A 21199-nucleotide genomic window follows, 5' to 3' on the forward strand; every position below is an offset into this window, starting at 1 on the left:
GTGTTGTTTTGTAATTTATAATTAGAATTCTGTTAATGTCTAATCTGTAACATGTTTTGTTAGCTTTAGTTCCTATCATCAATCCTGTACCCTGAACATGCCAACAGCTCAAGTTGGTGAAACTAGTTGGTATTAAAATAGTCAGTTTACATAGCTTCTGTGGTCAAGAAAAAAAAAAAAATCGTTTAATAAGGATATTATGATTCCATTGTAAGGCTTTGATCAAACTACACACATGGATTACTTTACACAGATTTAGTCGCTTTGTTTTCTAAAGGATAAAGACTTGTTGGAAAGGGTTCAGAGATGATTTGTTAAGGTGATTTTTGGTCTCTGGAATGTTGAGTAATAAGAAAGAAAAGTTAAGGATATGCAGTTTGCAGAGTCTAGTAGATAGGATTAGGTGGTACATGATTGAGACATAATTTGGTAAAATATTATTACTAGATTAATGTGGAGATTTTTCGTAGAATGCATTGATTGAAAGTGTGAGTGTGGTATACTGAACTGTTTGTGAAAATGGGGCTTCCTGTGATGAGTCTTTTGACTCCATGGAGGTCTGATAATAATTACTTCAAAATATCTGTTAGGTTTTTACATCCCTTTTACAATACTTCAGATTTTGCCACTTTACTAACTTTTAGTTCTTGTTTCAAATGGTTTCCTTTTTACTTCTTTCCAGTAATATTTGTATATTTCAGTCTACATCTGAAAGGCTCAACTATACAAGGATGAATAGTACAATGAAAAGAATGAGAGGCCATACCTGGAAGTTGTATAAAGATGTTTTGAAGAAACGTGTGAAAAGTAGATTTTTTACATGGAGAGTTGTTGGTGAGCAGAATGCATTGTCAGTGTAGGATATCTGGTTCACACACAAAAGGCCACAAGTCCTATTGCACATTAGCGCTGTGTGGGCAAGAGGAATAGAAGAAAGGAGGAATCTGTTCACATTGTGCTTGAACAGCTGAGGGTTATAATCTTTGAGGAAGACAGAGTGGGGGGGAACTGTTCCAAAGGACAGAAGTACATGGAATGAAAGAGGAGGAGGAATGAACTTAGTTTGTTGAGGTTTAAGATGGACTGTAAAAGGGTGTTGGTTAGTAGTGGCTTTTGTTTTAATGATTTTGGAGGAGAGTGGGAAGGAATGAGTGTACTGTCATCAGCAAAGTTGGGATTGGAAGTCTGTGAGAGCAGATCATTTATATACAAGAGGAAGAAGTGGGTGAAAGAACAGAATCCTGGGGTACTCCTGCATTGGTGGGGATATCTGAGAAGAGTAAGGCATCCACCATGACACATAGTGAGCGGCCAGTGAAAAAGTTGGCAATCCAGATGCAGAATGGGGGAAGGCAGACCATAGCATCAGTTTGATTTCAAGGTTCAATATGATAAACACACATTGCTGGTTGAATGGGCTTCTTGCGATGAGTCTACTGACTCCATGGAGATTACTGTAATAATAAGTAACTAACAGGTCAGTTTTGCCATATTTTATTATTGTATATAATAAATTATTTGAAATTATGTGCAATATTTATTCCAATTATATATGTTTGTGTGTTTTATAAATATATATTTTAAATATGTATATTTAAATATTTATTTATTTTAAGGAAATAATGGCAAGTTCTCACACACTGCCTTATTTTTTGGGGATAGTGAATAACTTAACATCACTTCATTCATCTGAAATAAAATTAGACAGAAATAGGAAAAAAAGAAACTGGCCAACATTTTCATCAGAAAGTCACCAGTTTGAGAACTACTTACTAAATCTGAAGAATAAAAAAAATCTCGATCACTCTGATGTTGAACAGAAAAGACACACAGCATGTGAATTTACAGAAGATTTAGCACCAAGTGAAAATGCCAGTAGTGAAAATCTTATATTTCAAGGATGCAAGTTTGCTTTTGAGTTTTCTGCATTAGTAACTTTGAAAGATAAAGAAAGACAAAAGAGAAAAATTATTGATAATGGAGGACTGACTTCATACACAGTTACAAAAGATGTAAGTTATCTTTTATGTATATAAAATTTATTTAAATATTAAATAATTTACTACACAGAAATGTGCAAGTATTTTTTTGATAAATAACATGAATAAATTTTTTAAAAAAGGTTAACAAATGCTTCTTCAATTTGTTGGGATTTAAGTAGTACAATCACTGTGGAGAAGAAGAAATTTCCATTGGAATATGTATTATTTAAGTATTTCAATGATAATTTAAGATATAGCATCTTAAATTATTGTTTCATTAAATTTAATAATGATACAGGCGGAAGAATTAATGTAGGCATTTGACAACATTAAAAATTATGTGGATGGTATCAGGAAATTGATATTTACGTAAATCAAATTGTTGATTCAAAGAATTGCTGATTGAGAAACCTTAATACAAAATTAAGCTATAACATCTGACTGTTATTTCTCAGCCATTCAGCTTTAACATACATGAGATCATACTCAGGTGAATATTCTTAACAATCCTGTGGGATACATTTGTAACCTAATATATTATAACAGTTCTCTCTCTCTAGTAATGTTTATTTTGTACATCCAAAGAGAAACTGAACTTTTCGAAAATAGAAGCTAGTGATGACGCCACCTGTTGTATCTTTTTTGTTGTCGAAAGTGGCAACCTTCATTAGTGTTGTTTCAACTGTTTATGACATTTGTTTCATTAGAAGCCGAGTTATAGTGCCAAGAGTGACTTGTGTTTTGACAAACGGTCAGAAAATGAGTTTCAAACAGAGAGTTGCGATTGAATTTTGTGTTAAACTTGGGAAAGGTTTTACCAAGTTTAATACAAAATGCTTCAAAAAGCATACGGTGATGAATGCATATCCCATACTTAAGTTTACGAGTGGTTTAAGTGATTTCAAAGTGGTCGTGAGATGCTTGAGGACGACGAAAAGTCTGACCGTCCAAAAACTGGACTGAGCAAAGTTAACATGCAAAAAGTGCATGATTTCATCAAAGAAAACCTGAAATTGTCTGTGCGATTGATTGAAGATGAATTGGGGATTCCAAAATCAACTGTGCACAACATTTTGACCTAGAGTTTGGGCCTTCGTAAATTGAATTCACGATTTGTTCCCACAAGTTGACTGATGATCAAGAAATGTATCAAATTGAACACTGCAAAGACCTCATTAAAACCACTCATAGCAACTCAAACCCACCTTGAAACGATCATTACTGGTGACGAAATGTGGTGGTGTTTTGAGTTGGAGCCGAAACAGAGGTCTCCCGAGTGATTAGTGGAGACCACCAGAAGAGGGGGCATCCGAAAAAAGTCGCTTGGAGAAGTCAAAAGTAAGACAATGCTGATTTGTTTCTACAATTCCAAGGGCATTATCCACAAAGAAATTGTTCCACCTGGCCATACAGTCAACGGCGAGTTTTATCTCGAAGTTTTGGAGCAATTGATAGCGAGAGTTTGTCGCGTATGGCATGAATATCGTGATGCAGGCAGCTAGTCACTTTTGCACAATAATACACCATCTCATCGTTCAAACATTGTGAGACAGTTTTTGAGCAAAAACCAAGTTTGTGTGTTGGATCACTCGCCGTATTCACATGATTTAGCCCCCTGTGACTTCTTTCTCTTCCACCGACTTCATTTGCCGATGAAAGGAAGCGATATGACACCATTGAAAACGTTCAAGCGGTAGTAACCACGACCCTCAACAGTATCCCAAAAACATTTGAATAATTATAATTGGCCTGTGTTTTATTTTCTGTCAAAAGTTCGGTTTCTTTTTGGACAGAGGGTGTATACCTCTTTGCTTGTTATGCACGTGTTGAAGTCTTCTTAGCAAGACAAAACTAGTTATGATTTCAAATAATAAATGATTTTTGTATTTTGTTACCATCAAAATACAAAAATCAAAAAAATACATCATTAGGAAGAAGCTTAAATCTGTAAATTGTATATCTAGGGTAAGGAGGGTTAATCGGGTAGGAGTTAGATGGATGAGTAATATCATTAAGCACGAGCTACAGAAGAAGAAAATGCTGTGGAGGGTATTATTATTATTATTCGTGACATCTCCAAGGAGTCCGAAGACTCATCGCGGGAGGACACCTACCTTACAACTCTCTGTCTCCACTACTACCAATCACCTACATCAACGCCATCTGCCCACAACCACTACCACCACAGCTAGTATTTTTTTGTCTGTAAATTGCGTGTGTTCTGAAGAGCCGATTTGTCTGTATGCGGGATGAAAAACCTGAGTTTCCGGGATAAAAAACTCTGCTACCTCCACATGAGATCGGCTAACTCACCTTCGATTGAAAAAGTCCATATAAAGATTCTTCCCGTCATTACAAGAATCGAACTTAGGCCTTTTCTAATCGAAGTGTGCAACATACCGTCGTTCTTCCAATTGCACTACGGAGGCGCTTAACTAAAGAGAAAGGTGACCAGCAAACTCATGAACATTAGTACGGTCAGGCAAGAAGGTGACCAGCTTGGCAAGGAAGGCAAAATCAGATTATGAGAAGAATATATCTGAGCAATGAGCCGAGCAATTTAAATAAAAGGAGTGATTATGGTCACAAGGAAAGAGAAGAGGATAAAATAATTGAGTTACTGAGTGACCACTTTGCAATGATATATCATCCTAGTGAAGTTACTGCTTTAATCTGTGTGACAGACACTAATATGGGAACAGAGTGGATGAATTGGAGGTTCTTAGGATATTGGAGAATCTCAATGTAAATGCAGCTGTGGGATTAGATGGGATATCAGCCAGGGTGTTTTAAGAATGTGCAAGGAAACTGGCAGTGCTTTTGGCTTGGTAGAGTTCTAAGCATTTGGAAAGAGGACAAAATAATTCCTTTGCATAAGGGAGGTTCTAAGACTACAGTAGCAAATTATAGACCAATCAGAATCTCAGGTGTGGTGCTTAAAGTACTAGAAAAATTGGTAAAAAAGAGAATTCAAGAATGGGTAGATAAAAAATATGATACTGTATGAGGGTCATACATGGCTTTGTGAAGGGTCGTTATGCCTTAGTAATTTACTTACTTTTTATAATAGAGCAGCAGCTGAGTTGGATGAAGGAAATACATGACAATTCTGCTGGATTTTGCAAAAGCATTTAACAGAATACTGTAAAACTCTGTTAAGTAAATTAGAACAAATGGGGAATGGATATGACACTGATAGATATCAAAAACTAGTATATGGAGGCACAGAATCGAAGCAAAAACAAGTGACTAGTTGTGTGCTGCAAGGTTCAGTGCTGGGACCATTGTTGCTTAATTTGTACATAAAGGATATCGGAAATAACCTGAAAGAAGTAATCCTTTCTTTTAGGCTCGCACGGTGATCCGAATGCATTTTTGGAAATTTTAACCTTATAACCTTATAACCTTAATGCCACCTTTAAACCACCCACTAAACTTAAAACCATATTCAGCTCCTCTAAGGACCCTCTCCTCCCATTAGCACATCCTGGAGTCTATTGCATCCGCTGCACCTGTAACTTACCGTACATTGGTGAAACAGGACGGACAATCCCTATACGCAAAAAAGAACACATTAGACACATTAAATATAACCATTATGGTGAAGCAGGCCTCTCAGACCACGCACTCAACACCTTACACCAAATCAACTGGAAAAGCACCTGCTCCTTACACCGTACAAAAACATGGTACGAAAGAAAATTTAAAGAATCCTGCGAAATCCTGATAAACCACCCAAATATCAACAATAAAGATGGTATGAAAATTCCAAGGATCTGGATGGCACACATTCAGCCAACCTAATTTGAAAGATTCAACACAAGTCAGGACTCTAGCCAATCTGCTATTATTAGAAACCATTCCACTCCAACTGGCTGGAATGATGTCAATATAATGTTAATATATGTATATAGTAGACAACACAAATAATAGGACTTTAGCGCTGATGTACAATTTTTTTTTTTTTTTTTTTTTTTCCCACCAGAGGTCAGGCCAACAATTGTGGTAGCGGTTAGTCAGTGTCTTTAACGAACCAGTATGATTGTAGTATAGCTTGTTTCCTGTGTATATTTGTACGCTCCAGAAGATGACCTTAACATAAAGGTCGAAACGTCGAATTGTAAAATTTTAGTAATAGTAAACTAAAGTTTTTATTCAAACACGGTAGTTGTCTCCATAATTTCCAAAAATGAAAGAAGTAATGTTTGAGTTGTTTCTGATGTGAAATTAGGTAGAATAATAGTTAATCAAGATGATGTGGAGAGCTTGCAGGACGATTTAAATAGGTTGTCAGTTTATTGTCAAGAAATGTAAAGTTATGCTTTTTGGGATAAGTAGATTACGAGCTGTGTATCACATTGATGGTACTCTACTCCAGGAAATAGCTGAAGCTATTTCTAGTACTGAGCCCTGTGGGACCCCACTTGTAACCCTCTGCCTCCTTGAAACTGCTCCACCATACACAACTCTCTGATACCTATCAGACAGCCAATCCTGAATCCAGTTGACCAATCTGACATCCAGACCCATATGCTGCAACTTAAATATCACCTTATCATGTGGCACCCTGTCAAATGCCTTTCCTAAGTCTAAGAAAATTGCAGTATATGCCTTTCCCTCATCTAATGTTCTTGTAACTTTATTATAAAAGGCTAGCATATTGCTAAAACAAGAGCGCCCTTTCACAAATCCATGTTGACTCTCACAGTTAACATTACTCTCATCTGCCCAATGCTATATACAGTCCCTCACTACTTTCTCCAAGATCTTAACAACTACTAATGACACACAGACTGGCCTATAATTAGACACTTCCAGTCTGTTACCACCCTTATGCAATGGCACTATCTTACCTTCCTTCCATTCCCTGGGCACCTTTGCCGAAGCCAGACTTTCATTGAAAAGCCAGGTTAAAGGCACTGTCAGTTCCCTAGCACATTCTCTCAAAACTCGTGGTGCGAATCCATCCGATTTGTACTAATTCTGAGTTTCTTATAGCGCGGTTTCCATATAACGCGGTACGAATTAATCGCGTTATAGGAGGGTTGATTGTAATATATATATATATATAATGAATGTTATGGAAGTTTCACATGTGGAATTCGGTTGAAGAGAGTTAGCATTTCAACTCAATTGTAAGTTATGCTTTTATCTTTTGGTTACACGATCTTTTGTTAATACCGCACCAATCATATGCAGTTTTAATAACCTGCCTTTGCTGTCTGTTTCGTGTTAGGCTTAATTACGTAAAGGGAGAAAAGTCACAAAAGAGAAAAATGTTCCTGGTCCGGGGATCCCTTATTCAGGTAACATTCACTAATTTCATGTTATCAGTCTGTGGTGTGCCAGTATCGGTAAGTGGTGATATTATTTGATCTATTCTACGTTAAAAAATTTAATCCTGAGATGGATAAGTGGCTGATAAAAAATACAAAAAAATCCCCATGAACAATCAGAACAAGCAGAAACAGACTCAAAAAAAGGACAGTATTTCATATTTTACCAGAACAGCCCACATCGTCTTCAGAACCAAACGGTAAGAAGCAAAAAATGTAATATATGCATTTGATTTTTGCAATATTCGTTGTGTATGTTTTGTATTGAATATAAATACAATAAATATTATTATAACATATCTCTCTATTACGATTTTTTTTTGAGGGGGGGCCGTGAAATATTTTAATTTTTGCAAAGGGGGGACTGACATCCAGAAGTTTGGGAAGCACTAGTGTACAGGATGTAATAGTACTACATGAAAAAAATTACATCATTACTAACTTCCTATCTATAATTTTCCTCCAAATCAGTCTGTTACTTGTCAAGATTCCAACATTATCAGATCTTATATTTCTATCGTCTAAGGCACTTTATACCGTATCAATCCACCTATATCTTGGTCTTCCTCTGAGTCGTTTTGCTGCCAACCTGACAGAGAACACTTGTTTTGCTAATCTTTCTTCGCCCATTCTGTTTAAGTGACCATACCACCTGAGATTAGCTCTGCTAACACATTCCTGGATGTGACAATGTCAAGTTCTTTCCTAATATCCTCGTTTTTAATATGATATTGCCATTGATGCCATCTGTTCATGCCTATAATCTTTCTCAGGACTCTCATATCTGCCGTCTCTAGTCTTTGGTCAAGTGTTTTACTTCTGACCCAGCTCTCAGATCCATAAGTTAAAACTGGTTTGAACACTGTCTTGTATACAGCTAATTTAGTGTTCCGACTAATTTCTCTCTTATTCCATATGAATTTATTCAATTGACTTCCTATCATACCAGCTTTGCTGATTCTGTTGTCTATTTCTATATTTAATTTACCATCTTCACTAAAAATCGTGCCTAAGTAACTGAAACGTTTCACTTGTTCTACAGGTTCTCCATTCACAGCACGATTGACATTTTCAATGATTCTGCCTATTTTCATTGTCTTTGTCTTTTTATTGCTGACCTTCATACCATATCTATTACAACAGCTATTCAATTTAGTCAGAGAATCTTGCAGACTTGTAGCGGATTTATTTAGAAGTATAACATCATCCACAACATCTCCAATTTTGATATCATGTTTAATACCACTTTCCTTCATAATGTGATCCATATAGATAATGAATAACAGAGGGGATAATGTACATCCTTGTCTCACACCAGATTTAACATTAAACCATCTTCCTGTACTTCCTTCAATTCTAACTGCTGACTCACAACTCAAATAAAGACTAAGTATTGCTTGATATAATGCCCCATTGACACCATATAACTGCAGCGTATTAAATAGCTTCTCTCTTGGCACCTTGTCATATGCCTTTTCCAAATCGACAAAATTTAAATACAGATCTTTGTTATATTCCCATGCTTTCTCGACTATTTGTCGTAAAGTGAAGATCTGATCCTGACAGCCTCTATTTGGCCTGAATCCAGCTTGTTCTTCACCAAACTTTTCTTCCACAATTCTTCTCAACCGTTTCTCAATTATACTTGCATAGATCTTGCCAGGAACCCTCAGTAGGAAAATACCTCTGTAACTGTAATTCTCACATTCAGTTTTATTTCCCTTTTTATATATGGTACTGTGAGAGCTCTACTCCAATCATCAGGAATTCGTCCCTCTGTCCAGGCTTTCTGAACTATGCAGCGCAGCCACTGTAAGACTTTTATACCACCATACTTCAGCATTTCTGGTCGAATATCATCTACTCCTGTTGCCTTTCCACATTTCAAGATTTTGATGGCTTTTTCTACTTCAAGTATGGATATATATTCCTGACTGCATGCCTGGTCAGTGTTTTTTACCACTGTGCTGTCATCACTGCTTGTTTCATTTAGCAGTTTTTCAAAGTAATTACTCCATACTTCAAGGATATCTTTTTCTCCCATTTTCATGTCACCTTTATCATCTTTAACTCCTTTTACAGAACTCTTTCCTCCATTCCTAAGCTTCTTCAACAACCTCTAGAACATCTTACCACCTTCTTGATATTTATTTTCTATATTCTTGCCAAAGTCCTCCCATGACTTTTGTTTAGCTAGTTTTACACAGTGTTTAGCATTCTTGCATTTGTCTCTGTATTCTCTAAGAGCACAAGCTGACTTATTTGCCAGGTACTTTTGATATGCTTTCTTCTTTTCCTTCACTGCCTCTTTAACTTCCTGTGTCCACCATGGAGTTCTAATTTTTATCTAATACTTATCTAATTCCTCAGCTAGCTCCATTTCTTTGCCATTTAGGCTTCTTATGTTGATAGTACCGATATTTAACTCTGGTGATGTTGAGTTGGGATTTGTTTTCAGATTCATTTCAGTAGCTGACTTTTTGCTGTTCGCCCTGGTTCCCTGGTGAAAACAACGGGGACCTTGTTTAACCAGGCGATGTCCCAGCCGGCATGAAATTTTTTATGTTGTACCATCATTTTTTATTTTGGTTTAACGAAAAAAATATAATTAGGTCGACTAAATCCCAAATTGCCAGCCCATCCTTGTTCATTCAATATCCAAGTAGATATCCAACAGGGTGCACCACGAGAAGGTGAGGATTGGACATTAAGTCAGAAGCCCTGGTCGGTTCTCTGCATTCCTTTAAAGGCTATGTGGAGGTCTCCTCTCAGTTATACAGCTTTGACCCTTAAGCACCCCAAAAATTGAACAACAGTGCCCTTAAAATGATCCCCTGCAGTACACCATATAGTGCCCTTCCTCTTTCAGGATACCGCATCCCCATATACAACTTTTCTGATACCTATCTGATAGCCAGCCACTGATCCAACTCAGAAGTCTGTTATCCAATTCCATCTGTTTCAATTTATTTAACAGCTTGTTGTGTGACTGTCTATCAAAAGATTTTGCAAAATTCAAGTACACCACTGCATCTGCATCTCCCTGTCCAAGGTTTTTGTCACCTTGTTATAGTACATAAGTTAATAAAATATGATCTCCCATTAACAAACACATGCTAATTACCGCAGAGAATACTGCTGTTATCAACTCATTTCTGTATCCTACTTCTCACCAATTTTTCTATTATCAGTATCCATGATAGTTGGCAGAAAAGTTAGTATGATGTGTGGAAAGATCTAATCAGTGACTTCCAAGTATCACATGGACTCATTCCTTGGTGAGTGTGTCTTGTGAGTGGATAACCATCATAGATTCTTTTATGTTGCAGACATTGAAGTTGTCCTGTATGTAAGGCATCAGCTCTTGTCTCATTCAGCATTATAGTGAGTGTGGGAAAAGTAGAAAGCTAGGCCTAAGGTGTTCTTTTTTGTCTTATTTTGAAACTTCTAGATGTTTGCACTATGTAAGAAAGACCACCAGAGCATGGAATATTATACACTCCATTATGTTTGTTGAAAGGGTTGTAGTCCTTAGGTGGTGAACATAATAAAGCTCGTATAGTCAACTCATCATTTATCCTCTGTTTGTTTCTCTCAGTGAATGAAATGAAGACAGAACAGCTTATCTCAAGCAGAAAGTTGCATGTTTTATTAATTTATTTATTTAACATTGTTTTGTTTCTTTTGTCTTACCTTACAGAAAAAGATCAGTGAATGTAAAATGTGAGTTTATTAGTTTTGTGGGAGACTAGAGTTGTTTTTAAGGTAGATGAATATGGAAAAAAAACAGAAATACCTAAATGCTACTCAAGATATAAGCCTAACCTGTAAATTGACCTATGTGGTTTTGTAAGGTGCAGACAATTAAACACACACACACATTGCTTTCATAAAATAGTGAAACTGACACATTGCAACACATATTTTTACACAAATGAACCAGTAAACAGAAATGGTTTACTGATTCTCGATTTAAACAGAGGAATATATTGACCTTGGCCAATTAGTTAGTTTTAAAGAAAAACAAGATAAAGAAATAAGTAGAAGACTCACACAAGGAAAGAAAGCAATTTGGTTGTATAAGGATTATCTGTAATAAGATTCCTTTATGCCTAAAAACAAAGCTATTTAATATATGTATTATTCCACTATTTACCTTGGAAGTGAGACAGAGCAATAACTAAACAACAGTAAGATAGTTGCATGTGACACAGTGATTCTTGGAGAGAAGAATGTTCCACATAACAAAAAAAAAAAAAAAAAAAAAGAGATATAATAAGAAATACTAGAATTAGAGAGATGATGAATAGGAGATATTGTGAAGTGTTGTAAACATGTAAGTGGAGATGGACTGGCAATATTAGTAGATTGCCAGATGAAAGGTGGGTAGAATTAAGCATTGAATGGATACCAAGAGAAGGAAAGGCCTACAAAGAACACGGAGAGATGATCTACAAAGGTTTGAAATGAGATGGTGGACATTGGCTAAAGACAGACAGAACTAGAAAGTCCAGGGGGGAGGGGGAGGCCTATATCAGTGGATGGAAAGAGACTAAAGAAGAATCTTGCATTTATTGTAACTATTAATATTTGATCCCTTTAACACTAAATATAAGAAATTTTCTTTTTGGATTTGTTAGTGGACCATAGTTCTTTATAAATATATACAATCATCAACAAGTTTTTATCAGCTAAAGTCTGTCTGGCTTCTTCAGGACAAGAAATGGGTACACTAACGTTAAATGCTAAAAAAGAATGGAGTACCAACAGTTAAATTAATTAAAATTGAAATGACACGTAACATCAAGAGCATGGAGCATGGAGTCTTGGTCATTGTTTGTTGATCGTGTTTTTAGTTTTTCCCGAAGTTGAGTTCTGCTAAGCATAGTGAATTTATTAAGCTTTTCCAATTTCAAAATACTTTTCTTTTAGTATCATGCCTTGATTTCTGTTGAGATTGTCTCCTGTCCAGAGTACCACTTCAGCTTCTTTAAAGTTTCTACATCTGAAATCTTCTTCAACGTACGGCATGGAGCTGTTATCCCAATCGATGGAGTGGTTCGAAATTGAGAAATGATGGGCTAATCCTGAGGTATCTGTTTAGTCCATCATTTCTCGATTTCCATGGACAACATCTCCATGCTGTACATTGAAGAAGATTTCAGATGTAGAAACTTTAAAGAAGCTGCAGTGGTACTCTGGACAGGAGACATTCTCAACAGGAATCAAGGCATGATACTAAAAGACAAGGAAAAGCTTAATAAATTCACTATGCTTAGCAGAACTCAACTTCGTGAAAAACTATAAAAACGCGATCAACAAACAATGACTAAGACTTAATGCTAACAGATACCTCAGGATTAGCCCATCATTTCTTGATTTTAAACTATGCTATCGATTGGGACAACAGCTCCGTGTCATACATTGAAGAAGATTTCAAATGTAGAAACTTTAAAGAAGCTGCACTGGTACTACAGACAGGAGACAATCTCAACAGAAATCAAGGCATGATACTAAAAGACTTTTGGAAAAGCTTAATAAATTCACTATGTTTAGCAGAACTTAACTTGGCGAAAAACTATAAAACGCGACAATGACTAAGACTCCATGCTCCATGCTCTTGATGTTACAGGTCACTTCAATTTTAATTGATTCAACTGTTGTTACTCCATTCTTTAGCATTTAATGTTAGTGTACAGATTTCTTGTCCTGAAGAAGTCAGACAGACTTTAGTTGGCGAAACCTATCGATGATTGTATATGTTTATAAAGAACTATGGTTCTTTATAAGCATATGACATCTATGGCCATATGACATCCAAAGAGAAAATTTCTCATACTTAATCTAGCAGTTAATAAGTGGTGCAGTCTCTTTATTTTTTTTATTATAATTGCTAGTATTAAGGACCACTGTTCTTTTATGGGATTTTTTTTTCGTTTGCTTGCATCAGTATTTTGGGTCTTTTTATTGGAATTGGACATATTGCTTCAAAGTTGGCATGTGCTCTCGCTCTCAAATAAAAGTGTTGGATCAGTAACATTTATCATGAGTAATAACAGGTGAAACTTTGTTCTAATGTGCTCCTGGTGAGCATAGTCAGTGACTCACTACTATGGCTCGATAAACAATAGTGAAGATGCCATATGACATTAACAGACATGATTTGTTGGCAGGGCATTAGCCTATGCTTCTTTCAGTTGTGATTGGTGACTTGCAACTAAAGCCATGAGCTATTTATTGTTTCAAAGTTGGCATGTTTACTTAATATTAATTGTAATTAATTACTGTTAACTCACTCCCTGAATATAATATTATATCTATATTTACAAGTGACACTAACAGTAATTGATAATAATTACTATTGAGTAATTAGTCCTTGAATAATTATAATTAGTAATTAAAATGATAATTAATATTGTTGATTAATTATTATTACTATTATTCAGGTCTCCATGGAGTCAAAAGACTCATCGTGGTAGGTAGTTCCTAGGAAACACCAAGTCTATCATACCACTCTTTGAACTCATTGACTGGTCTTGCTCTCACCACTCGATCAGGGAATGCATTCCATGATTCAACCACCCTCTTGCTCACGGCTTCCTTTCGTAACTTCCAGGGATGGGTCCCTTGTCATCGCTCCTTCCCACTGTTCCACCAACCGAAAGAGCTTCCCAGTGTCAACCCTGCAACTATCTCTCAACAGTTTAAAAGTCTCAATCATATCAGCTCTCCTTCTTCTATCTACCAAACTCTGCAGTTTCCTCAGCCGATCCTCATAACTGACATTGTACAGTCGTGAAACCATCTTTGTTATCTGCCTCTGTACCCTTTCCACAGTTAATTTATCCCCTTCAAATCCTGGGGATCAAATTTGAAAACAGTAGTCTAAGTGTGGTCTGATTAGGGTCTTATACAATGGAACGATAACTCTTTTATCTCTACAGGTTAGCATCCTTCTCAGTATTGCAGCAATCTGGTTACTTTAACCACCTTTGTAATATTTTCCCCTGAATTTCTGTTTTCTATCAATCATCACCCTCCGATCTGTTGTCTCCCCCTATTTCCTCCAGTACAGCTCCTCCAATCGAGTATGCATCCTCCCATCGATGTATCCCAAACTTCAAACTTTACATTTCGCTGCATTAAACCAACACTCCCCATTCGTTTGCCCATCCATATGTCTAGTTTATTCAAATCCTCTTGCAGGGCTGCTGCATCTGCACTATTACTAATAATCCTTCCCAGCTTCACATCATTTGCAAACAACTAAAAATTCCCCTGTAATCCATTGACAATGTCATTGATATAAAAGTTAAACAATACAGATTCCAGTTCTGAGCCCTGTTGGACCACACTTGTAACCTTCTACCTCCTTGATACAGCCCCACCATGCATAGCTCTCTGATACCTTCCTTATGCAATGGTACTATCTTACCTTCCTTCCATTCCCTGGGTACCTTATCTATAGCCAGACTTCCATTGAAAAGTCAGGTCAACAGAGCTGTCAGTTCTTTAATGCATTCTCTCAAAACCTGTGGTGAAATATCATCCAGTCCCACAGCTTTACTGACATCCAGGGTACTCAGTATTTGGAACACACTCTTCTCTTGTGCTTCTAAACCTCAAACCTGCCCTAATCCCTCTAGCATTAAAACTTACTTTTCCAGGATGAAATACTCCAATAAAGTGTTTAATGAACAACTTCACTATGTTCTCTGCATCAGTCACTCTGTTCCCATTTTTATCATCACAATGTCATTCTTCCACAATCATTTCTCCTCCTACTGGCCACATAGCTAGAAAATTTCCTAGAATTATCTTTGGATCTTAGCAAATCTCTTATCATATTCCAGTTTTGCCTTCCTCACCGTATTAGTCACTCTTCTGGCCTGAGTCTTATATTCTTCATGCATCTGCTCTCCATCGCTCCCCTTATATCTCTTCCATAACCTCTTTTTCACCTGCAGTTCCTGTTTGATATTGTTTGTCGTCCACTTTACACCAAGTTATGTCCTCTTCTTCACTCATTGAATACAGCTTACTATTGCTGCTAACAAATATTCCTTCGCAATTTCACAAGCACTAACATTAGCCTTCCAATTACACCCTCCATGGAACTTCCCCAAGTTGATATCTAAGACTATTATAATCACCTGCCTTATAATTCCACATACGTTCCTTTTTCTTTGATACTCCTGCATGTCTATTCATCTTCCAAGTCAAAACACACGGTCACTCTCTCCAATGGGGTGGGGTGGGGGGAAGAGATGTCATCTCAGTTATTATCAGCTCTTCTGATTCTATGACCAAATCCAAAACTCTTGAACCTCTTGTTCTCCCTATTTCGTTGTCTAAGACATCTGTCCCTCAAGAATTACAGAAATTCCATTCCCTTATCACTACATTCATTTCCTCTTCCCAACTTATACTACTGTAGTTAAAATCTCCCATAACAATCATTCTTCTTGCACTTGCCAAGCTCAACTGCCTAAATATCTCCTGCTCCCTGTCCTCTATGTTCCTTGACTTGTAGCAAACCCCACTAAATATCCTGTCTTGCTCACCTCTACCTCACACCATATACTTTCAAAACCATTAGTGTCATTGCCTTCCAAAGCCTCCACTCTTAGAGGACATAAGTCATCACTTATCATAAACGACACTCCACCACCTCATTTTCCCTTCCTATCCTGACGTAAAATGTTGTACCCTGCTACTTCTATTCCTGTTATTATATCATCTTCCGTCAACCACATCTCAGAGATCCCAATATTGGCCAGACTGATACTATCAGCGGCACCAATTCATCTCCATTATTACGGATACTCCTGGCCATTCACTTTATAATTATAATTCACTTTAATTATGTAACTGAAGATATAGTTAGAAAATTATTTACCATTATTGTGGATCAGAATCTTCCAAACTTTAGCTAATGTTAGCCATCATTCCAGTTTAAATTGGATGATGTTATAGGGACAATGAGCTCACTTTAACCAAAGGTTCATATTTAAAATATTTCTGTGAACTAGGAATGTATCTTTATAACAGATACTCTGTTCGATGTTGATCCCATTCTGTGTATGACCAAACTTATGAGACATGGTAGCGGATATGGCACTTTTTGAAAGTTTTTTCACTTGATTATATTATAAATTAAAGATGCCAAGAATTTATATTCTTGGTTTCATCACTTGTTGTGAAGTGACTTCATGAACAAACTTTGTTTGCTTACCCTTGGATAAAAATGATGAAATTGAGAATATAAATTCTTTGCATCTTTAATTTATAGTGTAATCAACTGAAAAAAACTTTCATCTTCTATCTCTTAACCAGAGTATTTTAGTAATAAGTTGTGACACCTTTTGGCTACTTGCATATAGAAATGTGATGTCTGGATTACTTTAACTTTGGTATCACTTCATGGTCTGGCTCCCACTGATGAGACCTCCAATAAAGGTTGAAATCAGTCTGGGTAGTGATAATGGCCCTTCCCATAATGCTAACATTGTACATGTCCATGAGGATATGTGTATTGCATTATGGGATACTAAAGCAATTAATGTCAGGTCATTAGCCTCTGTATGCAAGTGGCCCGTATGTGAAGTGATTTCATTCGCAAGCTTTGTTTGCTTATACTTGGATAAAGGATGAAACCAAGACTGGCTTTTTAAAACAGTATAGGGTCAGCAACATCATTCCAAATTGCATCAAACTAAAGAGAAAATTCACCTCAACAAAGGTGCAATGAATATATCACTGCATGGAGAAAGTGCTACTAAGAGAACAGATCCAAGCTATCAGAAAGAACTTAGCCGTTACTCAAAACCAGCTACAAAAGGAAAAATCGGAACTTTCAAGCTACTTAACACAAATATCTGGATGATCCTGGAAAAGATTATGGACAACATGGTGAACTATAGCCTTTAAATGAAGAAAGAAAACCTAATTTCCAAAGACTAAAAGATCGACAAAACCAGCAGTCATATTCAAATTTCTCCACAGTGAACGATAACAACCAACCAGAAGCAAGAAACAACAAGAGCCACCAATCATCTACAGGTAACAGTAATGTAGTTAACCTATCCAACCACGCTCTAAATAAAAGCAAACTCTCGGTACTAAATAAAGGTCTAAATTTTGCCTTAGCACCCAAGTCAAGTCGGTAAATAAACTTGAATTTATTTATAATATAGAAAAATACTTAAGATTCATCCAAAATAACATAGCAGACAAAATACGTTTAGAAACTGCCAACATTTTAAATCATAACAAAACAATAACAAGCAACTTAACAAAACATGAATTAACAGCGGTAAAATCTCTAAAGTCAAATCCGAACATCTTAATAACTAGAACCGATAAAGTAAGTGTCACCGTTATTTTAAACCAAACCACTTATGTAGAAAAAATGAATCTACTAGTCTCAGACAATAACACATACCAACTCGTTAACTACAACCCAACCAATAGAATAAAAAAGAAAACCGAGAAATTACTTAAGTCAATTACCACATGGCCTGAAGATATGGTCAAAAAACAATTTCTGCACTATGCTCGTTCCCCAAAAATTTACTGGCTACCCAAAATACATAAAGAAAATACACCACTCCTTCCTATAGTCGAAGGGATTGATGGCCCGAATTATTACTTAGCCAAAAAATTAGTGGCAACACTCAAGGAGTTGGTAGGTCATTCCCCTTCCTATATCAAAAACACACAACACTTCATAAACATCATCAAAGACACTACATTAGAAAAAGATGATTTATTAGTCAGTTTTGATGACTCTGCCCTCTTTACGAATGTCCCAATCAATGACACAATCCTTCTTTTACAGAACAAATTCCCTCCAGATATCACAACGCTCTTTGCACATGTATTGTGTTCTTGTTATTTTGTATGGCAAAACGCCTTCTACCTACAAAAAGAAGGCACAGCCACGAGCTCGCCATTATTACCCCCTATTGCTAACTTTTATATGAAACATTTTGAGCAACTTGCTTTAGGTTCCTCTCCTTTAAAACCCAAAGTCTGGCTTAGATACATTGACGATGTTTTTGTGATCTGGTCCCATGGCTGCCAGACACTAGACACATTCCTTAGCCACCTAAACAAACAACATAAACGCATACAGTTCACAATTGAGATTGAAAAACACAACACACTTTTGTTTCTAGATATACGCTTGTCACACATCTTCCTTCTAGCAATCTTTCCTTCACTGTTTACCAGAAACTGACACATACGGGCCAATATGTATACACATAAACTCTTACCACCACCCAACACAAAAACTAGGTGTCATTAATACCCTAAAAACAAGGCTCTGAAGATTTGCTCCAGTGAACAGGCACTGAAAGACGAATTTAAAGTGATCAGCAATACTTTTCAAAAAAATGGGTACAGCCAAAACACTATTAACAAAATTCTCTACAAGACCTCAATAAAAAACAAAGACAAACCAGATTACAATAAAACTATAAAACCATTCCTTACATTAAAGGGACATCAAATAAAATAAACAGAATACTACAAAAATATAACCTCAAAGCCACCTTTAAACCTCCTGCAAAGTTAAAAAACTTACTCATCTCATCCAAAGATCCACTTCCTCTGCTAGCCCACCCTGGAGTATACCATATTTTTTGCACTTGTAATATACCATATATAGGAGAAACATCATCATCATTATCAAATTCCAGTCATGTACCCACAAGGGATGTACAGGATATAATAGTACTACATGAAAAAAATTACATTATTACAAACTTCCTATCTGCAGTTTTCCTCCAAATCAGTCTGTTACTTGTCAAGACTCCAACATTATTAGATCTTATATAGGAGAAACAGGATGCACAATTCCTATCAGACAAAAAGAACATAAACGACACATTAAATATAATAATTATGGTGAAGCTGGCCTTTATGATTATGCCCTTGAACACCTTACATAGAATTGACTGGAAAAGTACTGGTTGTCAACATCCCACCAAAACATGGTATGAATGCAAATTTAAGGAAGCCTGTGAGATTATTACCAACCACCCCAATCTGAACAATAATGATGGCCTAAAAATCCCAAACATATGGAAGGCATATATTCAACCCATCGAACCTTCCTCTCTAAGAGCAACTATAAACAGGACTGTAGAAAATACAGGATCCTAAATCAAAAATAACAATTGTAATGCTAAAAATAGGACATCATTGTTACTGAAAGAAAACTATCTGTAAGAAAGAATGTTTATTCATGTTATCATAAATAGAATTTAGCTTGATGTAGTTTATAAATAATTAATTTTCCCCCCCCACTAGAGGTAATGCCAGTAGAATAACTTGTGATCAATTCATTGGTTCTCTAGCTTACTGTATGTAATGTAACTTAGCTAGCCCTGTATATTTGTTTATGCTCCAGATGATGATCTTAACATGAAGATCAAAACGTCGGGATATTAAAAGAGTTATTTATAACATGGTTGTAAAGTCCATAATTGCTAAAATGGATGAAACCAAGAATATAAATTCTTGCTATCTTTAATTTATATGGTACTTGGGTTTGCTGCGTGGCATGGTTTTCCAAAAGTCCTGGCCAAAATTTCCATGGTATCAGTACTATTTTGAACAAAATTCACAACAGCTAACTTACCACTGTAATGGGAATGCAGACCAAATCCTGCATTCTTAATGAAACACAGTCTACTTATTGGCTGCAAACATTGTTTTTTGGCATTCAGACATTTCATTTGTACTTTAAATGTTGATGAGATAATATAGAATTAAATAATTTAGATACTGAAAATAATTGTTTTCTCAAAATTTAAATGGCAGAACAAAATTTCATTTCTAATATTAATTTCATCAAAATCCATCCAAAACACTGCAGTGCAGTTATCTATCTTATAGATTTTGGTTTATTATTATTATTATTATTTTTTTTTTTTGAGTCTTTAGCAAAATTTTTCTTGCCATCATGTGCAGAATCTCATAAAAAGGTGATATTTTTATCAAGAAGATTAGGATTGCCTTTTCTCAAGTTTCTAGTCAAGCTAAAGGTTAAATCTCATAACTCTGTGCTCTAGAGAAGAAACAGGGTGTGTGTGTGTGTGTGTGTGTGTGTGTGTGTGTGTGTGTGTGTGTGTGTGTGTGTGTGTGTGTGTGTGTGTGTTTTATTTTATTATTATTTTTTTTTATATTTTTTAGCCACTTCATGCATTTGCCAAGTGGAATGCATGAAGTGCATTTCAAATAATTATTGTTATTAAATATCTGACCTCAATGGAGTCAGAGACTCATCATAGGAGGTACACATTATTGATATAATGATGGTGTTGAAATAAAAGCATCCTTTCTAGTGAAGATTTCTTAACTGGATAAAACTCTTGTGATGTTCTGTCATGTTGTTATGCTCTAACACTTGTAATTATTTTCTGTGTGAAGTTTGCATAAATTTAGTTTAATAAGGACTTTCCAGAAAACAGACACAAAGAATAAAATGTATTGTTCCTTTTTCTGGGTTAATAAATCCTTAGCTTTGATTTATGTTCTGTAGTTTAAAATTGTTCATCAGTATTAATCACAGTGTGTAATTAATATTGACTAATCTAGGTGTTTTTATTATGATCTGTTTAGCAATATTTTTTTGCAACTGAGTATTGAAATAAAGTTGTTTTTTTTCTTCATAGACAAAGGCATTAATTAGTTTCTTGCTTGAAGGAAAACCATCAAATAAACAGAATATTGCATCTAGATATGGAATACCTGTTGTTACAGAAGAATATATTGATGCCTGTTTGCATCATCATTTAATACTGAAAACTGATTCATTTACATTGAATAAAAAACGATATTCTGAGGCATTTGAAAAGGGAAAAATATCAG

At 35.9% G+C, this 21199-nt stretch overlaps 1 protein-coding gene across 7 annotated transcripts in view; it reads left to right on the forward strand.

Moving 5' to 3' along the window:
• The window catches only part of LOC150094297 (protein mono-ADP-ribosyltransferase PARP4-like), an 879331-nt gene that overhangs the window by 21131 nt on the left and 837001 nt on the right, over window positions 1–21199 (forward strand). For all 7 annotated transcript variants that reach the window (XM_090411811.1, XM_090411815.1, XM_090411816.1 and 4 more), the window contains exons 2-3: window positions 1617–2012; window positions 21004–21199. In XM_090411811.1, the coding sequence (XP_090267937.1) occupies window positions 1623–2012; window positions 21004–21199 (586 nt within the window). In that variant the 5' untranslated portion in view covers window positions 1617–1622. The remainder of the gene's footprint in view (window positions 1–1616; window positions 2013–21003) is intronic.

The sequence above is a fragment of the Typopeltis vanoorti genome, chromosome 22, assembly GCF_054136105.1.
Source record: "Typopeltis vanoorti isolate ZY-2024b chromosome 22, IOZ_Tvanoo_1.0, whole genome shotgun sequence".
In the NCBI taxonomy this organism is placed as follows: Eukaryota; Metazoa; Arthropoda; class Arachnida; order Uropygi; family Thelyphonidae; genus Typopeltis; species Typopeltis vanoorti.